This window comes from Callospermophilus lateralis, chromosome 4 (genome assembly GCF_048772815.1).
Source record: "Callospermophilus lateralis isolate mCalLat2 chromosome 4, mCalLat2.hap1, whole genome shotgun sequence".
Lineage (NCBI taxonomy): Eukaryota > Metazoa > Chordata > Mammalia > Rodentia > Sciuridae > Callospermophilus > Callospermophilus lateralis.
Genome location: NC_135308.1, coordinates 130,031,353 through 130,053,207, shown reverse-complemented (window position 1 = coordinate 130,053,207; position 21,855 = coordinate 130,031,353). Strand labels below are relative to the sequence as shown.

The 21,855-nt window shown below is 34.0% G+C and overlaps 1 protein-coding gene and 1 non-coding gene across 5 annotated transcripts in view; both read right to left on the bottom strand.

The window, feature by feature from the left end:
- The window catches only part of Otogl (otogelin like), a 124,159-nt gene that overhangs the window by 77,904 nt on the left and 24,400 nt on the right, over positions 1-21,855 (bottom strand). For all 4 annotated transcript variants that reach the window (XM_076853147.1, XM_076853151.1, XM_076853148.1 and 1 more), the window contains exons 10-21: positions 20,926-21,032; positions 16,286-16,392; positions 15,957-16,082; positions 14,288-14,396; positions 13,388-13,434; positions 12,741-12,886; positions 11,370-11,493; positions 9,813-9,990; positions 6,028-6,152; positions 3,060-3,269; positions 882-1,047; positions 218-292 (exon numbers count right to left, since the gene is read on the bottom strand). In XM_076853147.1, coding sequence (XP_076709262.1) covers positions 218-292; positions 882-1,047; positions 3,060-3,269; positions 6,028-6,152; positions 9,813-9,990; positions 11,370-11,493; positions 12,741-12,886; positions 13,388-13,434; positions 14,288-14,396; positions 15,957-16,082; positions 16,286-16,392; positions 20,926-21,032 — 1,520 coding nt within the window. The remainder of the gene's footprint in view (positions 1-217; positions 293-881; positions 1,048-3,059; positions 3,270-6,027; positions 6,153-9,812; positions 9,991-11,369; positions 11,494-12,740; positions 12,887-13,387; positions 13,435-14,287; positions 14,397-15,956; positions 16,083-16,285; positions 16,393-20,925; positions 21,033-21,855) is intronic.
- Positions 1,273-1,456, bottom strand: LOC143398712 (U2 spliceosomal RNA). Its single transcript, XR_013091312.1, has one exon. It is a non-coding gene; the product is annotated as a U2 spliceosomal RNA (small nuclear RNA).

Genomic DNA, 21,855 nt, shown 5'->3' with positions numbered 1-21,855 from the left:
GATAAACCATGAAACTAAAACCCTTAGTAATATACAGTATATGAGTATCCATCTCACCTGTAATTTCAGTCAAAGAACTAAAACTAATTAAAAGGCTTTTGTTTCGCTGTGTGACAAATTCAGAACTCTGTCATGCAGTGATGAATACAAGACTCAGGCATTCCATATTATTTGAATGTAATTTATGCATGTATTTAATATATTCATTGAAACTTACCATAAGCCTGACGGTGTTGGGATGAGCTCCCCAGGCTGATAAACGCTGCCCCTATAATGACACCGGCAGTGATATCTACCACAGAAAAACAAGGTTAAGTAAATAAAATGGGATATGAATTCTGTCAAGTCACTAAAAGTACACCCTGTGTTCTTAATAGGTCATTGTTAGGCAGATGCTCAAGTTGTCATTATTCACAAATAGCAGAAATTATTTAAATATAGTCTTGTGTGGCTTCAGATTTTGTTTTTCAAAATACAAATCACAAACTGTCTTAGTTTAGCTACAAGAAAAGTCACTGAATGCACTTCAGAGAAGCACAACTAAAAAATCATTTAGCACTGTTTGTTATGACCAAAGTCTTCACCTCATGTGGAAACTGAGAAACTTCTGAGTGCTGACAGACATTACAATCCTGCTACTAAAATGTGCTACATGACAGTGAAACATAAGCCCTGTTATTGATTTGGATATGTGAAAAGCAAGTAGGAATAAACTTAGGGTTAACTGTCAGATTCCTTAGCTCCTTCTGCAGCTATTTGTGAATATAAAAGCACAAAGGGAGTGGGGAAAGGCATTAAGAAATATTAAAGAAATAAGCAAGCAAGCCCATTTGACTTATAAGAATAAAAACTGATAGTATCAACCCATTTCCATGACTTACATGGGCACACAAAAGTTAAGGGTGTCTTCATAAAATTTCCCTTCAGGACAGTTACAGCCTTCAGCGCAGTCATCATTACACTGTTCCGGGGAGGAGAGAGAGGTGCAGGAATGGCGGCAAAATGAGGAACAGTGATGATACAGCATGCCCTTTTGGCATACCACAGCTAAAGACAAAGGAAAGTCACTTGAGAAAGATGTCCATAGGGCACAGAAACAGAGTACATTTACTTAAAGATTCAGAATGGACACAAATCATGAAAAAAAGCTATTTTACATGGATTAGCATAGAACATTCCAGAATCCTACAACAGTAAATAAATAAACAATTCTTGGCCTTAGTAAAAGTATAACAGAAGAATAAAATTTCTATTTTGAAGTCATTTTAAGTGTGATACTGTACCATTCCTGGAGGTACTACAATACCAGGTCAATGTATGGAGTGGATGGAGTAAGCTCCTATTCCACCTCCCTGCTCCAAAAATACATTTAATATATTGTCCACAGATAGAGGATATATCAAATATTAAACTGATAAGAACAGATATTTCACTTGATCTTTAATATGTAAGGTTTTCATATATCTGAATAAATTTTCTTTTTCTTCAATTTGAATCTTGGTATTATTATACTGTCACCATCATCGTTAGAGCATTCATTAAACCTAGGTAAACTTTCAGTCTTCTACAAAGAAGACAAATTTTGACTTTATTGATGCCCATTCATAGTTTTGTTTTGTTTTTTTTCTCCTTTTTAAAAATATTTTTAAAGTTGTCAATGAACTTTATTTATTTATATGTGGTGCAGAGAATCGAACCCAGGGCCTCACACATACTAGGAAAGCACTCTACCACTGAGCTACTACCCCAGCCCTTTTTTCCGCTTCTTAACCATGTTTATACTTTTCCCAAAACCCTTCCAATTTCTCCAAAAGGACTGATTATGGTAGACAAACAGATATATTCTAAAAATGCACTTGTACAAGCACTAAAAAGTTTTGAATAAATAAAACATAAATGCAATTATTTTAAATATATAATGGGAGGATATCCCAGATGCCAGAGATGAAGTGGGAAAGAAAATCCAGAGCTGTGAGAGCTGGAGGGGAGGACTGATCCTAGTAATCCTGGATCTCAGAAACAGAAAAAAAAAAAAAAAAGTTGGTCCTTTATGAAGTGAGGAATTTGGAGACCCTTAACTCAGATGCTCAAAGAGCAACACTCTCAGCTGAAAGGAAGGACCAAAGCAGGAGTCAGAAAATTTCCTCTCCAAGGGGCCAAATATTAAGAATTTTCAGTTTTGTAGACAGTAGTATCTCTCACAACTATTCAATGTTTTGTGCTTGAAGCACAAAAACCCCCAGAGACCACATGTAAACAAAGAAGCAGCTTTTCTCCAAAGAATTTCATCCACAAAAGCACAGGGGCCCCAGGGGTGTGGCCGGCTAATGCCTGCAATTGATGAAATCTGCTAATATGGTACAGAAAGAAGCTAGGAAATGTCTGTGACCGATGTGATAAAATAAAGTTACCTGTACAAACTCATAATGCCAGACACATTCTGTACAGATTTGGTATGTGCATTTATATTATTTTTATATTTATATTATTTTTTTTCTCAGAAAGCTAAAGCAGAGCAATTACCACCAATACTGCCCAATGATACTCCTGGAATAACAATGCTTTGTGAAACTACTGTGGGAGTAGAGAGGTAGACAGAGGAGTTCCCCCAAAACCTGAGTCCAACAGATTTAATTGGGGACCTGATAAAGATTCGTGAATAAAAAAGTTACCAGACTCATAAGGAACCCATCCTTTTTAACTACAGATCAATTTGCCACTGTATCACATGATGCCTTTCCATACTTTTCAATATTTAAATATGACATTTTCATCCTAAGAATTTTTTCAAAATGTTCTAATTGTTTCTGATGCACATATCAAACATAATTACACTCTAATTTTGCTTACAGCATAAACAATCAAAAGTTCTTGGTCTTATCCAACATATCTCCAATTTTAGGGAACAAAATACTTCATCTGTTTTTCATATTTGTACACTATTTCAAATAACTTACACACAATATTGAGACTTTAAAAAAATAATAAGAGCAATAATTGTAAAAACGAAGATCTCTAATGTGTTTTTTGATAGTCTTTATCGGTGCCATCAAACTCACCACAGAATGAAATCTGAGCTCTAAAGTCGATGGGAACTCCACGCTGACCACAGAGGTAGGCATAGTGGGCAAGAGCATTGCACAGGCAGGGGCTCCCACACTTGCATGCATCGTGGCGGCATAGCTGATAGTACAGCCCAGGGCTCACGTAGATGTGGCAAGGAGCAAAGAGCTCCTGGTGGATGACATCACAGTGCGCTGCATACCCAACTAACAGGCAAAGATTCCCATTAGCATCTCATTTACTAGCCCATATCTTACCCCTAATTAACAAGTTCCAGAACTATTCAAGCATATTCAAGCATCCTTGATTTCCTACTGAAGCATTCTATGTTGCACATCACTTTAAATGAGAGTCAACATACCCAGCTTCTACAGGCTTTTTTGTTTGTTTGTTTATGATTTTGGTAATACTGATAACAGCACTTAGTACATATTTAATAGTTTTTTAGCCAAAAATATATCAACAACAAAAAAATATGTTTGTACTTGAATGACAGGAGTAACAAAAGGGTTGATAAAAGCAGGAGCCTCAATCACCCATTGCCTGAGGACCATCTGAGGAAACCTGCTATGAAGAACTAGGGAATATGGGAGGCTTATCTCCAGACAACCACACATAATGAAAGTGGTTCCAGATTATGGATGTAAGGATAACATTATAGAAAATACAATTATTCAGGAAGAATGAAGAATCATTTCACTCCACTGGAGTCTCCAAGGTGAAGGGTAATGTGGCAGATGCCACATAATCATTGAACTCAATGTTGGCACAATGCATAGTATGCAATGCCTGGCAGACATTAAGAGCTTAATCATGCTTGATAAATGAATCTATGAATGTAATAATAAAAGAATAAAAGTAATGAATAGAAATTAGGCATTGGATTAAATGTTAAGGGTCACGGAGCTATAACTGCCATTATCTCATTTAGAGGCAGGTCTTTATTATCAGATCTTGAAATCTATTGATTTTTCCCTTGAGAATGACTGGTCAGATATAATCCTTTATTGAATTAACAAAACAAATTTGGCAAAATAATCTAGATCCTATCTTGCTGAAAAAGATTGGGTCTGTGGTTCCTTAATGTAGTCCTCCTGGGTTGCCATGGTTTCCTTCAGATATAGCTAATCAATCTTTACATTGTCATTGTCTTTGAGAGAGCAGATAAGCTGCTAGACATCAGAATTTTTTCAATACTAAGGAATTATACTAAACTTATTTGGTTGAGAAATTTAAGTGTATTAATTATTAGTAAGGAGACATGGTAATTGCCTACATTTTTATATTTTTTCCCCTCTGGGTATGCACATACATCTGAAAATAAGGCATTTAGACTTAGCAGTATATTGTTGGTATGCATATTCCTAACAAAAAGGGATCCTGAACGAGCAATATAATATATGAATGAGACCATTATTGTGTGCCCTAAGGATATGTCAACCAAAAGATATTTCTACTGACATTAAGTAAAGGGTAACTCGAGAACATCTTTGTGGGGAAAAAAAATTCAGAATACAGAGTAGCTATTGACTTTTGTATATTTATTTTCCTTTCTTTGAGGATCTTCATGAATTTACCCACTCAACAAATTTTTTCAAAATATCACAGTTCATGGCAGAAATAAAGGAAGATAATATCTAAAATATAACTATAGAAGACATAGAGCATGGGGGAAGAGTGATGGAAAACATAGCAAAATGACATATAGTAAAAGATATAACTGGAGAAGAAACAAGAGGGAAACTGACTTTATTAATTGAGCTCTATTTAAACTTGTATATGCTATTAAAAAATAAATTTGTTGAAATATCAAGGATGAAATCTAATAATGAAGAAACAAACCAAGTAAAACTATTTGAAGAAAAGGTAGGTTAGTGAAATAGAGGGTATAGAATTGAGAAAAATGTTGTTAAATAGGCATGAGATCAAAAGTAGTAAGTAAATCATAGGGGCCAAAACCTCTAGTCTAGCCATCTTTGGACAAGAAAATCAATTAAGTTAACAATCTTCTTCAACTTTAAAAGCTATCTCAATTTTCTTCTTTAGGAAAAGTATTGACAGCAATATTATCTTGTGGTTTTTTCAATACACCAAAACAATAAGTTATTAATAAAAACCATGACAATCAACAGAATCTTCCCATATAACCACCATAAAATCTAGAAATTGTATGTGAATGCCTAACCAATATTAGTAATGTTTAAAATTAACTATGTAAAAATGTTTAATCAGCCAAACAATTAAAGGAACAAGATTAAAATTATAAGAATATCTATTTAAGCATGTACATTTTAAAAGTAATTTTACCAAAAAGAAATCTCCTTTCACTGAGAAATGAAGTAGAATTTTAACATGGTTTGTTGAAGCTTTAGTTTAAAAAAAATACACCCCCAAATTTTTCATGTCAGTTGCATTATCTTTGCAAATTGGAATTCTGGGGCAAACTGATATCCGCCTAACAGTCCCAGACCATCTTTGGGTGACTGGCTTCCTGCTTAAGGAGATGCAACATATGTTATGAGTAGGAATGGTGATGGGCGTCAATAAGATCTCATGATGTGATTGTCATAAACAGGAGAATCACTAAGTTAACACACTATAGAACTGAAGTCAAACATCCCAGAACTATCACATCATTATTAGAGTATTTCCAGAGACTTTTCTTTAGCATTCAAATATTTCAAAAGCTCCAAAATGCTAACCAACAATTGGGAAGAAGGGATTTCTTTAAACACCTAAAATAAGTAATTTTGTGAGTGCAAAAGAGTAAATAAAAGTCATTTTCTCTTCTTTTTGATAGCCTCAATTACAAGCAGTTGTAATTTTAAACAAAAATATATAAGGAATGGTACTGACTTAGCATAATAAAGAAAATTGGAATTTAAAATCACCATACAATTTCACAAAATTAGAGCAGCATATGGAATATTCTTCCTAAGTTTACATGCAGAAAGGAAGACTTACTGTTTTGTTGATTAATGTTACAGGGGTCTACCATTGGCACATGAACAGGTGCGAAACAGGTGGAGGAAACCCTCCATGCATTTGCATGAAGTTGTGGGGTTCCTTCTATCATGCCTGAGGGAGAACTACAAAGCAAAGAAAAAGTTCACTCTTTCATTTTATTAGTTCATAATCTTCAAATATTTAAATAATAGAATATTATTTTTCTTAATGTACAAAAAAATCTTAGAGCTTGAAATTTTCTGCCAGTTTTCAAAAATGTAGTGATAATAGCTTCCTGCTATTGAGAGTTTACATTGTGCCAACTTGTTGGCATACAGGATTCTATTTAATTTTCACCTCGATCTATCCCTGCTTCTACAGAGAAAGAAAGCAAAGCAAAAATTCAGAGAAATAATAAATTTCATTAAGCTAATTAATGGCAAAACCAAGATTCAAATCTAGTTTTCATTGAGTTAATCAAACATTACTCACAAAATCAAAGTTTTAATGTGTGTTGTTTAAGTGCATGTGGAGACAAAGGTGTGGGTCGTTCAGATGATTATTTTCAGGCTAAAGATAAGCGTCTCAAAAAATAAATAAGCTATATTTTTGGTTGAACTTATCAATTTCCATTATGAATCCTGACATACTGAAGTTCCATCATGAAGTAAGCAAACCAAAAGAATATTCCAAGAAAACAGTATGAAAGACACCTTTTGTCCAAGTTTGCTCACTTCTTCAGCTTCCTCAACAAACCCAAATTGAAGAAAACCATCTAGCATTCTGAAATCAGATTTAGAAACCACATCAGTGTTTAGGAGCCAATACACAATTCCATCTCCAGCAGCCATCAAGATTTATTTGATTCAACAACAAACATTTATTAAGTGACAGTCCCTACTGGACACTGTACTAGACACTGTCAAAACCACTTATATGGAATTAAGGTAAACTCAGTCTCCTTTTGGAAGCATTTGACCACACCACAAGTCCTGACTGCATTAATTGCCACAACAATTAGAAAGATAGGCTTTTCCTAAATTATTAACATTGTCCTTTGGTAACTACTTTGGTAAGCATTTAGATCAACCACCCTCAATGAAGTTTCCTCACCAGAATGACCGAGACAGGAAAGAAACAAAGGGGCTTCACAAGTCATTCCACAATGCTCATCCAATGCCCATCCCACCCTCTCCTTCCTTTTCTATTATTCTTCAAAGTCAAACCACTCTGGAACTGCGAAGAATTAGAACAAACATCTGATTCAAAATCTCATTGGTTCAATTGCATGACCTACACTAGCTCTTCTTGTTTTTTTGTGTGTGTGTGTTTTTTTTTCCCTCCACTCCCCTCCCCTTTTCTTCCCTCCCAGGGACAATAAAACAGTTTGGGATGATGCACATAGTCAGGGTTCCCAGGAGGAACTGATCCAGAGGCCTGCTCTATTTCATTTAGTTTACTTATAACAATAAATACAAAAAAAAAAAAAAGAATTAGAAGCCAAAATATAGACTTATTTACTTATTATATTTCATTTTAAAAAATAGCCTTTCAGCTCAACATACTTGATTTACTATAACAAGGCATGTAAAATAAATTTTCAATTAATAGTTTCCATTAAACTATGTTTGCAGATTCACATTAACCTTTGTGAAGCAAAGAATTTTAACTACTTTAGTTGGAAAGCTAAACAGTGTTCAAAAGTTATCTCTGACTCTGAAATATTATCCTGTACTCTTATCTCGCCTGAATGTTTATGCATGGAGGAGACTGGTGCCTTAGAAAGTGGCAGACAGATCTGCCATCTGTTAAACACTGACGGCTAACCCATTCTGACAAACAAGGCAAAGAAAGCAGGCTTAATATCTTTTCTGAACATCTTAACCAAGCCTCTTGATGTAGTATCTGTTTTTCAAGTAGGATAAAGATATTAATATTCTGACCTACAAGTAAATAAAACAAAAAATTATCTACAAACAAATTAATCATACAGGAAATAAGATAAAAGAAATTCTTTTTATTTTCAAAAAAAATTTAAATGACACTTCTCCCAACCCATTCCAAATTTTCTTCTCAATGCCTCATTAAAAGTTCTGCTCAGTTCAATTTGTCTGTCCAATATATACAAGATTCCTATGCATATAAAATAAAGGCTGGGGTGTGGCTCAGTGGTAGAGCACTTGCCTAGCATGTGTGAGGCACTGGGTTTGATTCTCAGCACCACATATAAATAAATGAATAAAATAAAGATCCACCAACAACTAAAAAAACATATATTCCTGTGAATACAAGAACCAAGGATATAATCCTTAGTCTCACAGGCCTTGCAGTTTGGTGGAAACCAAACAGATAAACAAAGGATTTTAGCAGACAATAAAATTAGAATTAATTTTATCTGATGGGATATAAACTAGCTTTTAGAAGCAAGTAATGTCTGAATTGGGTTGAACAATAAGTAAAAGCTCATGGGAAAGATTAGGAAGGGCAAAGAACCCCAAACAGGAAAAAAAAAAAAAAAAGAGTATGTGTAAAAGTATTTAAAAAAAAAAAAAAAAAAAAAAAGCCTGCTACGTTGAGAACAATTCCCCTGGGAAATGTCCCTTGACTTCTCTGCCCTAATGACCTTCTCTTAATTCCTACTATGCTTTTAGCTACAAACACAAAGCTCAACATTTAATTTTTTAAAATTACCTTGGTGTTTTTATGTATTTATTGGTGAATACCTTGCCTAGCACTAAACAGTTCTTCTTTAATTTTTTTTTATTAAGGTCTGGTTGGCAAATAAAAATTGTATATATTTATGGTGTGCAAAGTAATGTGCCCGCTGTGAAATGGTTAAATGAAGCCAATGAACTTATCTGCCACCTCACCATGATCTTATAATCTTTGCGTGAGAACACAGAACATCTACTCTCTCAGCAATTTTCAAGTATATAATATATTAACTCCAGACATTATGCTGTATAATAAATCTCTATACATCCTCTCTAACTGAAACTGTTTCCTTGGACTAACATCTCCCATCCAGCCTCTCCCTTCCTCAGTCCCTAACAACCACATACTTTTTTACATTTTCAGATTCCAAACATTTCTTAAAGGTTTTGATCCCCTCCCAACCTGCAATACCAGTACCTTGAGGAGGTAAACTATGTCATCCTGCTTAAATTGCTCTCACTGTGCTTTTAGCAAAATAACAGTTGCTCAAAACATCTACACTAAATTATTCACTGCTTGTTTTCACAGGTATGTGATAAGTGTTAATTTTAAGGGAGGGATACAGATGTATTTTATTGCTTTTCTTCCAATGGAACACAAACTTCCATAAAATACAAATAAACTTAGATACAACATGTGTTTTAAAGAAATCATTACTACCAAATAATATTCATAATTTAAAGTATAACTTACTGCCACTAATACAAAATTGCATTAAGATTTTTTAAAAGGCTGCACGTTTTCAAAAATAACGTACTATTAAGTATTGATAGGAAGTAGAGAACAACAGGTAGTAGTTAGCCCAAAGGCTGAGTCACACTGTCAAGATTCAAAGCCTAGCTCTAGTATATGAGCTAAATGACCTTGAAGATTTATATGCCACTTTGAGATCTTGGTTCCTTTCCTTATCTATGAAACAAAGACACTAATCAGGGGATTGCTATACAATTTAAATATGATGATCTATGTTAAGTTCTTCAAACAGTGACTGCTAAGCTCCTTTTAGTTAAGTAAACATTTTTAATGAATTTATATCCTCTGAATTGCCAGTCATTAAACTCAGTTGACTATTCATAAATCATACTTACAGAAAATCATCCCTTATATTTCCATTAAATGTGCCACACAGACCTAATGTTCTTCTCTTCCATGCACTAGTGAGTTGAATATAAATTCTTTCCCCATCTATAGCAAACAAGATCTTTAAGCCAAATGTGGTTTTTAGAAGAATAAATAATGATGACAGAGTTTGAATCTCAACAATTCCTAGGGAATGAAAAGAACATATATAAATCAGTTTTAAGACATATAGGCAGTGTTCAGAAATGTTAAAGTATGATTCTTCTTCTAATGGACTGGGAAGTGGGGGCGGCAGGTTTGAAGTTCCTTCTTGAGCCCTGGGGCCAAAATTTGCTACCTTATGCTGCTTTCTTTTCTTCCATTTCCCTTTCTTTCTCCTACTTTTCTAGATTGTCAGTAAATCAGTGGCTTTTGCCACCTGACGAGTTGTTCTTCATTGCCCCTGTAATCCTTATTACAAGTTTGGCCATCAATCTGATCAAATAAGGCAGAATCCTGAGACTCATTCTTTGATCACTCTCTTCCCCTCAGTTCCATTTCCAACTAACCTCAGTCTAATCCACAACTAATTTCAGTCACTACGCCTTCTTTCCATCTCTACGGTCACCACCTTATATCAGTTCCTCCTTATTTCTTGCATGCCCCACTTTATAACATCCTAACATTGTCAGTGTCTCTTGTCTAGTGATCTTCAAAGTCACTTCCACACAGTTGTCTTTGTAATATATCAAAGAAACCACGAAAGCTACTTAAAACTCATTGTTTCTTTGCTTGAACCATATGAGATTGCCATCTTTGTACATAAAATTGTCAAATAATGATAATTTCATATTTGACTCCATTTGAAGTTCAAGTTCCTTAGCATGATACCTGTGTAGCATCAGTGTGTAATCTGTAATACAACTTGGAACATTTCTGAGAGTTTCACTCTGATATTAAAAGAAAATTATTAACAACTATGCTATAGTCCAGTCATAAACAGGGCTTGTTCCATGAAACCACCATGTATGAGGCCCAATAAACAAGGTTTTTCCAGTGTCATCCCCACCTACTTTTCTAATCTCATCTCTGGACATTTTCCACTTTACCCTCTCCATGCTATAGCAGTGTCAAACCAGTTAAAGTTACCCCTACACAACTCACCCAAGTCTACACCACCCAAATTTTCATGGACCATTTTCCCCATCTTTACCGCATGTGTTAAATGCTAAGTGAGATGTTACCTCCTTCAGATAACTTTCCAGACCTTTACTCCATGTTCCTCCTATCCCAGGGCTGCATGGGCTATACCTTATTTAAACCTACAAAGTTTGGCTACAAATCTTTGAGTGTATCACATGTTGCTAGAAACATCCATTTGCCTCTATCTCGTCCCTTCCAAACTAAGTTATTAAACATTAAATCCCATAAACATGGTGGTCTTTGCTCTTTCTAACTGAGGACCTGGTGTCACAAAGGTACCCAAAAAATGCAAGGTAGCCAGCCCCTGGGAAAAGACACCATGTAGGTTGTATTTGTTGCTGTTTCTAATGTATAGAAGGTGCATCATTAGCACTGCTTCCTACCTTTTAGATTGAAGCCTTGGTTAGGACTGGTAAGGATCTGTCCTCCCCTACTAAGGGTCACTTGTTTGTTAAAATCATCCTCCAGAATTAGAGTTATAGACTGCAGGCAGACCAAGCCAAGATTCTGCATAAAAATCAAATTATCAAAGAGAGGAAAGAGAGGGAGACACAGACATAGAAAGAGACATGGTAGATGGGAAAAGGGGAGGGAGAAAAAAGAAAGAAAGGAGAGAATGCCTGTAAATATATTCTGGTATGCAGAAATCTTGAGCATAAGTAATATAATAACATGACTGCTACATAATCCATGCCATATAGTCCCACTCCCAATAAAACATATCTATGGTACATTAAATATGTAATAAACATACATATATTTTATATAAAATATTAAATAAAAATGTTTTCAATAAAGTACCTATTGTTTTCCATAGTATATAGCTAAAATACTTTTCAAAACTCATATAACTGATATATTTGACTTATAAATTTCAATAAAGAACATAACCAAAAGATTTAAGATTCCATTTAGAAAGCTAATTCAGACACTGGTAAATTGCAAAGAAAAGAATCAAAATGGAAAAAAAAAATTTAAAAGTAGTTCAGAATATTTGTTGGAAATAACTATTTTACATTGGAATAAAATTGAAAATTCTAAAGGTTTTAGCAAATTTTTGACCACCTATTTGAGAGATGAATAAAAGATCTTGGCTTCTTCATTTACAAAGTATTTGATATTTGTTGTTTCAAGAAAATATCAAAAAGGTATATCTCAATATATTAAGAAAACCACTATATCTGTTTAGAATAATAAGAAACCTATTCAATCCTATCAAAAAATAATATCTGAGGCTGGGGTTTTGGCTCAGTGGTAGAGCCCTTGCCTAGCATGTGTGAGACACTGGGTTCAATTATCAGCACCACTTATAAATTAAATAAATAAATAAATATCCATTGACAACTGAAAAAAAATATTTTAAAAAATTATCTCTGTAACATGGTTTTGGAATAATCAAAAATCTAGGCCCATTGAGCAATCATGCATGCAATTTTCAAAGTACAAATACCACTTAAAAAAAAGAAAAAGCAATTAAATTTTTAAATAAAAAATTGCAATTAAATATGCAGTATTTATCTAGTCCAAGATATATTTGTTTTCTCATTGTAGTATCTCTGAAATCAGAATTCATCATAAACAAAGATATGTCATGATTAATAGCATTTCTTTCTTTCTTTTGTACATCTCAATAATCATTGTCTTCTTATTGTGAAGACAATAACCATATTCATTCATGTTACTATTCTTAATTTAGATATGAAGTTTAAGTTTGAAAAATGAATATTCTTCTGGTCTTTTTGAGATGTTCTTACCTGTTCACAAGGGGCCTTCTGCAAAGTAATTGTGAATTTATCTTTTCCAGTTCCTTTCACAAGGATGTACTGGCACATGCCAATAAAAGAATAATGTCGACCATCAAAAGTTGTAAAATGAGAATCACCCACAACAGAGCATTGAACTACCAAAAAAAAAAAAAAAATGAAGGGGGAGGAGGAAGGGGTGGGGGGAGAAGGAGAAGAGAGAAGGAGGTAAATGACGAAGAAATTATGTTAATTCTTAAAAAAAAAAAGGAGGTCAACTTAGGGAAAATAATCAATAATGCATTAAAAAGAACACCAAAAGTGTTTAAAATTTATTGGTTTGACAAATTTACTAGGCCAGATGAAATTATTCCACTTAATATCCATTTTAATTTTGAAATTTATTAAATGATAATTTTTCTACATACTTTATAAGTTTTATAATATGTACTATTTTAATGAATTTTTACCAAATCTGCCTACTCAAAGTTATCACTTATTCAATTTTCAATTTATCCTCTGAGTACCTGAATTTGTAGGTTATTGCATCTCTTGTTATATCCAAGATATATATATAAAGAGATGTTTTTAAAATATTTCTATCTTCCCAGTGTAGAAAAAATTAAAAAATTTTCTTCAAAAACACTTTAAAAGATTACCTGGACAGTCATGCTCAGTGCAGTTCCAAACTCCACCAACACATACACTAAATAAAATTATAATAACATTAGTCCACTGGTATATAGAAACTGTATTAATGTTTGTACCAATGTATTAGTTAATATACCAAAATATGTATAAAGTTTCAGAATAATAGGACTTAAAAAACATCTCTACAAAAGTTTAATTGACTAATAACTTTGAGCTGGTTAGCATCTAAATTATTATCTATTGTGTATTTATTTTTATTGCCACCAAGCATTGTGACAAGAGAAAAGACATCATCTATGTAAGATAAACACTACTTTCCATCTTCACAAAGAAAACAGTTTTAGAGGATGAAGGCAGAATTTCTGAAGACACCAGCATCTAAGAGTACAGTTAGGTATCTGACTGCATTTCTCTTATGTACACTAATGAGCCCAATAACAGGTAAACTTGTTTCTTTCTATGACTGTGCTAGAAGGATTTAATATTTCCCCATAATCTTAGCTAATTTATTAAGGAAATATAGATCTTTCTAACCATAGCTCAAAATTGGCAATATAGGGAGTCACTTTTTAAAACATCCAATAGAGAAGAAACAGCATCATGTTCTAAGAGTAAAAAGTATATGCAAGTTAATTATTATAAATAATTAAAAAATGCAACAGACCTGTCATATGGGCATAGTATTTTATGAAATTGTTAAGGAAGATTGTAAAAATTACATCATAAAAGAAAATGTAGACACCCCTATGTAGTTTAAATAAAATGCAAATTGCATCTCAGAATTTTTAGAAGAAAATAAGTAATAAGTAAATAAGAAAATAAGTAATAAGCTTTTTAAACAGCTGTTGTGATAAAGTTGTTAATAAGCCAGATACCCAAAAATAATTGGCTGTACATTGATGACATACCATTCAGTACATTCTTGTTCAATTTTTGAACCAACTGCATAAGCTAATCCATGAAAACTACACGGGCAATTTTCCAAGGAGATGCAAGTCCCATTGTCCATTATAAGGCCTATTTAAGAAAAATATATATCACATTCTCAAAAGAAATAATAAAGATTGCATTCTTTAAATATTATATTCAATTATCTTTTGTCAAATATCTGCTTATACTAACTGCTAGAAATTCACATTCCTTTAGTTTCAAGGAGAATAACAGCAACCTGGCTTTCAGGCAATAGCTACCTTATAAGGGTTTATTTGTTTCTTTCTTTCTTGTTCATTCTTCTGTTTTCTCAAACCCACAACATATAACCTAGCTTTTTACTCTGAAAAAAAAATTATCTTTTTTTTTTTTAATTTTACTGAGAAAACTAAAACAAAGATGGTGGGGTGGGGAAGGTTCTTCCACGGACTCCCATCATCATCATCTTCCCTCCAGAATCTGCACACATAAACCCTGTCTTCCCACCCACTTCTAGATATTTATCTTTGCTCCTATCTAAAGTTAGTCTCCTCACCAGAAAACCATATCCCATCTTGTCTTAATTACTCAGTGACATTGCTCTAGCAATTATTTCATTTCATAAGGGTCTATTTCAATGGTTTCAACATTTTTATCCCATCAAAAACTCCAGGTTCATCAAAAAGAATAAGATAACCAAACAGTGTTTCTTGTATTTGAGGGAAGAAAAAAGAGAAGGAGGGAGAAAACATATTCTTGGGTTAGTATCTGTTCATTCTAAGGTGAGAGAGATTTGCACGGTTGTAATAGAGATAATAGAGCCAGGCCGTTCTACTCAACAGCCCACCTGCTTTTGTACTGTTTATTAACAAGGAGGTTGAACCAGAACTTAATCAACCATGTTACTATGTACAACATTTCATTGAGCTGGCCATTTTCTTAGCAAAACATTATAGGAGAAAGCATTCATTTCTATTTCTGTGTATGGGTTTATATTATGCTGCAACATCCTTATCTTGTCATGGAGGTAACAAACATCTCAGGACTGGCACTGTTCAACATACGAACGCCAACAGAACATTGAACTGAAGTCAACAGTCCCATTTCCATGTAATTCTCATTATATTAAGCATATGACATGGAGGAAATCACTTAGCACCTTTGGAGTCTACTTTTTTTTAATCTGTAAAACTACCAGGGTTTGTGCATTCCTCAGTATTCTTCCTTAATGTCCATCAGTACCGAAAAATTATACTTAAATTTTTTAAACCTCATCTCTATCTCTTCTAAGTTACTTTTTATTTCAAATATTAAAATTACATTAAGACTTAAATCTTATAATGGGAAAATCTGAAGGCTCTTTCTCAAATTTTCATCTTTTAAAAAATGAAAATACATAAATTATTAAATATCATTAAACATTAAGAGAATAAAATATTTGCCATGGGAACTCTAGAACTATAAATTCGAAATTTCCTGGGGAATATAAAGTAATGAGTCCTTTATTCAAGAAAAGCAATCATTCCTCTCAAATCCTGCAAGGGTAGAAAATTGCAATAGACCTGATGGCCTTGGAGAGGGAAAAAAATAAAAGCAAGATGTGATCCTTAGATTGCTGAGTTCTAGTTTCCAATGGGTAAAAACATGGTGTCCTCACGAGGCACTTACCATCAGGGCAGTAACATCCATCAAGACAGTGAAGATTGCTGCCAAGACATTGCTTCTCAAATGTGCAGGTGGGTGGGCAACAACTAATGCAATCCCGATGCACAAAGCTATCATCGCATTTATCAGCTGAAATGGGCAGACAGGAGAGCTTTAATTGTGTATACCTCTCTTCCAAAAAAATCAGTGTTTCAAAAAATATGCAAATTTACAAATACAATTGCTTCAATTAAAAAAATCTTTTCATTTCATTAGTTTCGATAAGTTTTGATTTCTAGGTCAAGACCAAAAGTAACAGGAAATGCACAGGGTTTGAAAAATAAAGAACATACTGCAAGCTGGAAAGTCATCTCTCCAGTCTTGAATAGGGTAGCCAGCGTGAGAACAGGCTCTGGCATACTCTGTGGCTGCTCGACAGTAGGTTTCATCATCATCAGTCCTGGGACATGAAAAGACAGAACCAGAATCACATAGGAAATATTGAGAACCCTGCCTTGGAGCTACTGACTCATAAAAATGATGAGAGCCTAGCAAACATTCCAAAAAGATGTCAGTATGCCTGTCTTAGTAGAGACAATAATGTGAAAAAAAAAAAAACACCAACATGGGATTCCAGTTAAGTATGCCTGGATACACTTTCTTCATCAAAGTCTTTCAGTAATTTGATCACTTCTCTTTTGAGTCAAGAGACCACTATACTAGAAAACATTTCTGTTTTAATTATAATATTCTTACCAGAATCTTTGTAAGTAAATATTAACTTCTACACAAAGAATTCCAGACCTTTTAGGATTTAATAATCATAACAGATAAAATTTAAGTCCCACTAAACAGATAAAATTCTATCCCCTGAACAATATCAAGTATGAAAACTGTTTGCAAACACCATGCTCTTGATTGTCCACATGCCAAAAAGAAACCAATGCCAGAAGTCTGCAGCACTGAAGTACCATTCAAAAGGATTTTGATGGTTCCTCAGCAGTCCTTGCAATAAGACTCCAAAACAACTTTGAAAGATTGAAGAAATATCATTAACTTAAGATTTAAAAGAAAATTATGAATTCTTGTACCAAAGCTCGGTGTTTTTATAACATTGCCAGGAGTAAATAATCTCCAATTATTTTCTTGTAATCACTTTAGGAATTCTCCAAACAATAATTTCTTATGGGATCTGCCAATTTCCAAAGCAGGTTAACTAAGTATTTGGTTTATAACAAGTCAGTGGGCTTATTTTTCAGCCCAACCCAAACTCAAAATTAAATAGCTAAATATCTTAAAAGATAACGACCTTAGGAATGTTTCATTTTGTGAATCTTAACATTTTCAGTACCTCAATTGCAAAAGCCACCATCTCAAATTTCTCTTGTCCTATGCTACTGTAATTGGAGTCATGCAGCTTACCCAGTCTAATTAACTGAACTTTAAAAGGAAAAAAGGATTCTAAACTTTAGAAACCCAGAAAATTCTAAAACTACAAAGATCTTTTTGATAAGCAGCATAAGGTAAAAAATGCTGAACTCCTGGAAAGACATTAAGTTTATGATTTATCTTAATATATTTGCATGTTTCTTGCAATTAACAGTGGTTTTAAAAGTTAGCAAAGTAAGCAATCATTGGTTTTTCTAACCCAGTGCAACTAACATTAAAAACCCTACCATTTATTAAGTGTCTTGTTACTCTAGGAACTATTTTAGGCACATTATCTTACAGTTCCTCATTAAAACTCTCTACAGTTGATCAGGAAAGAAATTATTATCCCAACTTTACTGAGGGGAAATGAGCTTATTTTTCCATTCTGTGTGTTAACTTTAAAAACGGAAACGAGCACTAAATAATAGTTTTTTTCCTACTTCAATTGACTTTGATGTGGTAAAATTAAAGTCATTTCCTTGCTGGTTTTGGCATTTCTGAAAGCACAAATGGGGGCTATAGTTTCAAGGATTGGTATTGAGTTGTCCTTTAAGCTCAAACACAAATGTCATCTCCAAGGAGCTTCAGAGGTGCTCCTGGTGAAGTCAGTGGTCCTCCACGTGCACTGAACTTTTCATGTAGAGCACTCCATCATTGCTAGGAACCTGTTTCTCTGTCTCACTAGAATGAGTTCCCAGGATGGAAATCACGCCTACATTGTTTCTGTTTCTCTCAGTGTGGCCCAATGCTCAGCTCAGAATAGACGCCCAAAAGATGAATGTTGAATTAAATTCAATATACCAGTATAAGCCAAGCCGGAAATTAACTTGTGTTCAACCAATTCACATTTTCATTGTTATGGCATAGGACCCTTGTGACTTAGTTCCCTAATACAGGAAATGAAAAAGAATCATTCATTTACTATTGACTGGGAGAAAGACTGTAACCAGGTGGAGTGCTGAAGGAAATATGAGGGATGTGAAAGGCTAACTTCTATAGCTTCTCACTCCCATTCTATTAATGTCCACTCACTCGCTTATGATGTTCTTCTTCCGATATTACATGCCTGCTCTGCCCCAAACCTGGCCTCTCCATCTCAAACACATCTCCGAAGGTATCAGCTAATTTCAACCAGTACAAAGTGTTGCTCTATCCTACTTTTTAATTTGCTCTGGAAAAAGCAAAATTTCGAAGGCCAAAGCCTAAAGACACCAGAATTTCCAAAGATAAAAATGTTAATTTCTCAATGATGAAATATCAGAAGTACCATAGACTTATTTTTGTCTCAAATTCCCCCTTCTGTTCAATATTAGAACACGAAGATTTTGCTGGGTACAAAGCTGCCCAACCAAAGACAACATTGCCAGCCTCCCTTGTATTAGGAGTAGACATGTTTCTAAGTTCTGGCCCAAATGGTTAAAAGTTGGAGTATGCATGAAACTTCCAGGTCAAAAACATGCCAGCCCTCTAGTCCCTTCTTCCATTTCTAGGGGGTTAAAAATGCATATATGGTGATGGTAAACCAGTTTTGGCCATGAAATTGAGAATAATACATTAGGCCAAGGGGATGGTATGGCAACAAGATTGAACATTCATTGGGAACTTTGTGGAGCAGAGCTATAATACCAACCCAAGACACTTACCAGCTTGAACTTTTATATGAGAGAAACATAAACCTCTCATTTAATTTAATCCATGTTTCTTTGTCTATTGGAAAAAGCAGCTAAACAAAAATATCCCAAACTAGTAAATGAAGAATGACTTTCCTGGGCCAACCGAAAGATAGTTCATCTCAGCCTAATTGAGAAATGGATGATAAAGATGTTCATGATAAAGTGATTGAAAAAGAAAGACTATTGAATAGCAGTCCAAGAATGAGTCATTGTAGAAAAAGAAGAATTTTAGTTGCATATATATGGTGAAATAAGGATCGTGACCTACCCATAAGGATCTTCACAAAAAAGACTGAGTAAAAAACAAGGAGAGATAACAAGTAGCTCTCAAAAAATAAATAAATAAATAAATAAATAAAACCAAAAGGGAGCCGAATTTTTCAAAATATATGGTAAGATCACTATCCACTACTTTGGACAGAGAGGAAACTATTCCAAGTTTAGGAATCCTTAAAATTTAGACGATATACAAAAATCAAGGTACAACTATATTGTACTTAAAATTAACAAGTATCACAAGTCAGTTTATTTTAGTATTTGGAAAATATTGCATTCATTACTTTTATAATAATCTCAATATAATTAAAGAGGAATAGTTAGAGATACATACCACCTCAATCTTCCTTCTTTGAGCTCATCTTTGAAAAACTTACACATCCTAACAAGCTACCCAAGATTCCTTTTTTTTTTTTTTTTTGGTACTGGTGATTGAACTCAGGGGCACTCAACCACTGAGCCACATCCCCAGCCCAGCTTTGTATTTTATTTAGAGACAGAGTCTCACTGAGTTGCATAGCACCTTGCTTCTGCTGAGACTGGCTTTGAACTCGTGATTCTTCTGTCCAGGGCCACGGGGATACAGGTGTGTGCCGACTGTACCCAGTTTCTAAAATTCCTTTTAAGTGGTTTTATTCAACCAAAAACTAGTCTGGTTTTTTACAAAAAGGTTCCAATGTATCATTTACACTTCTTGGGATTCATAAAATATGTAGACAGACATAGTACAATTCCTTGAGGCATTCTTGAACCTTCAAGATGGCTAATCACATGCACTTGGTATGTTATTTAAAACTAAATAAAAATAAAAATGACTTAACTTCAATAAAGGATAATTATCCTAAATTCTGAAATGGTGAACAAAGTATGGTGAATTATTGCCTAGAATACCACCTATTCTCAGTGTTCTTAACCTAGAGTAGCATGTAGCAATCTGTGACCTTGGATAGGAAAAACATTATATGTTTCTTTACACTCATCTCCTAATGAAACAGCATGATCATTGATTAAGCACATAGACAACAGATCACAGAGCACTTAGCAGTGTCTGTGATTTTTGTCACCAATGTACCTCACATCTCATTTTCTCATGTTTTTTTTAATTTTCATTTCCCATTACAATTGCTATGGTTATCACAAAATATTTTTACATTCATAACTATGTCAAATTGCGGTAGTTATTAGATTTGTAACATATTTCGATATTTCAAGCACACACACACATAGAGTTTGGTAACTATTTCATTACATTTAGTTTCCTTTTTAATCTTGTGATATTTTGTGCATGTCAAACCTTTTTTGTAAATGGCTATATATAGATAGATACAAATATAGGTATAGAGATAGATATAATCTGGATTCTCAGAAAGGTATCAGTGGAACAAAAATCTTTAAGAGTCAATATATTCCGTTCACTCTTGCTATGTAAAACATTTAGGCTGTACCTCTTATACAGCAAGCCTTTAATAACTGTAAATAAAGATTATGTTTTATATTCCTCGTTATATTTTTTCAAATTGCAATATTTTCTGAAATGGCTGTTATAGAAGTGTTTTTTGTTTTTCACTTTGCATAAACAAAATTTCATTGACAATACTAATCATTTCACTTACTTGCAAAGATCGTTAACACAGCTGGCAATATATAAGTATGGATCAATATATTCATGGCAGCTTAGGAAAGGAAACTGCAACAGTATCTGACACTTGAAGAAGATTGCCTGTGATGGGGGGGGGGTGAAATCCAGTCGTCAGAACATGTTTTTTAATGTTGTCTCTTTTTTCTTTTTTTGGTAATGGGGTTTGAATTCAGGGGCACTCAACCACTGGGCCACATCCCTAGCCCTATTTTGTATTTTATTTAGAAACAGGATCTCACTGCATTGCTTAGCGCCTTGCCATTGCTGAGGCTGGCTTTGAACTCGTGATTATCCTGTCTCAGCCTCTGAGCCCCTGGGATTGCAGGTATGCACCCAGCTCGTTTGTGTGTGTGTGTGTGTGTGTGTGTGTGTGTGTGTGTGTGTTGTTGTTGTTTTTTAAATTGCCTCTTTTTGTTTGTTTGTTTGTTTGTTTGTTGTTGTTTTTCAGAGAGAAAGAGAGAGAGAGAATTTTTTTATATATATTTATTTTTTAGTTCTCGGCGGACACAACATCTTTGTTTGTATGTGGTGCTAAGGATCGAACCTGGGCTGCAAGCATGCCAGGCAAGCGCACTACCGCTTGAGCCACATCCCCAGTCCCTAGCTCGTTTTTTTGTTTGTTTGTTTGTTTTTGTTGTTTGTTTTGTTTTTTTATTGTTTGTTTGTTTTTTTGCTTACTGACCAATCTGCAAGATTCTTTGATATCACCAAGAAAGAGAAGGTAATTTGTACTTACAAATTTTAAACAATAGTTTTCTAACTACATATTTTCATGATGAGAACATTTATTAAACTAATTATATTCACTATTTCCAAAATTATCTTAAAAGCTGATTGCTATTGCAATTACACTTCCTGAATTTCATATTTTTAATTTTATTGTATCTGCATTAAAAAGCCTAAT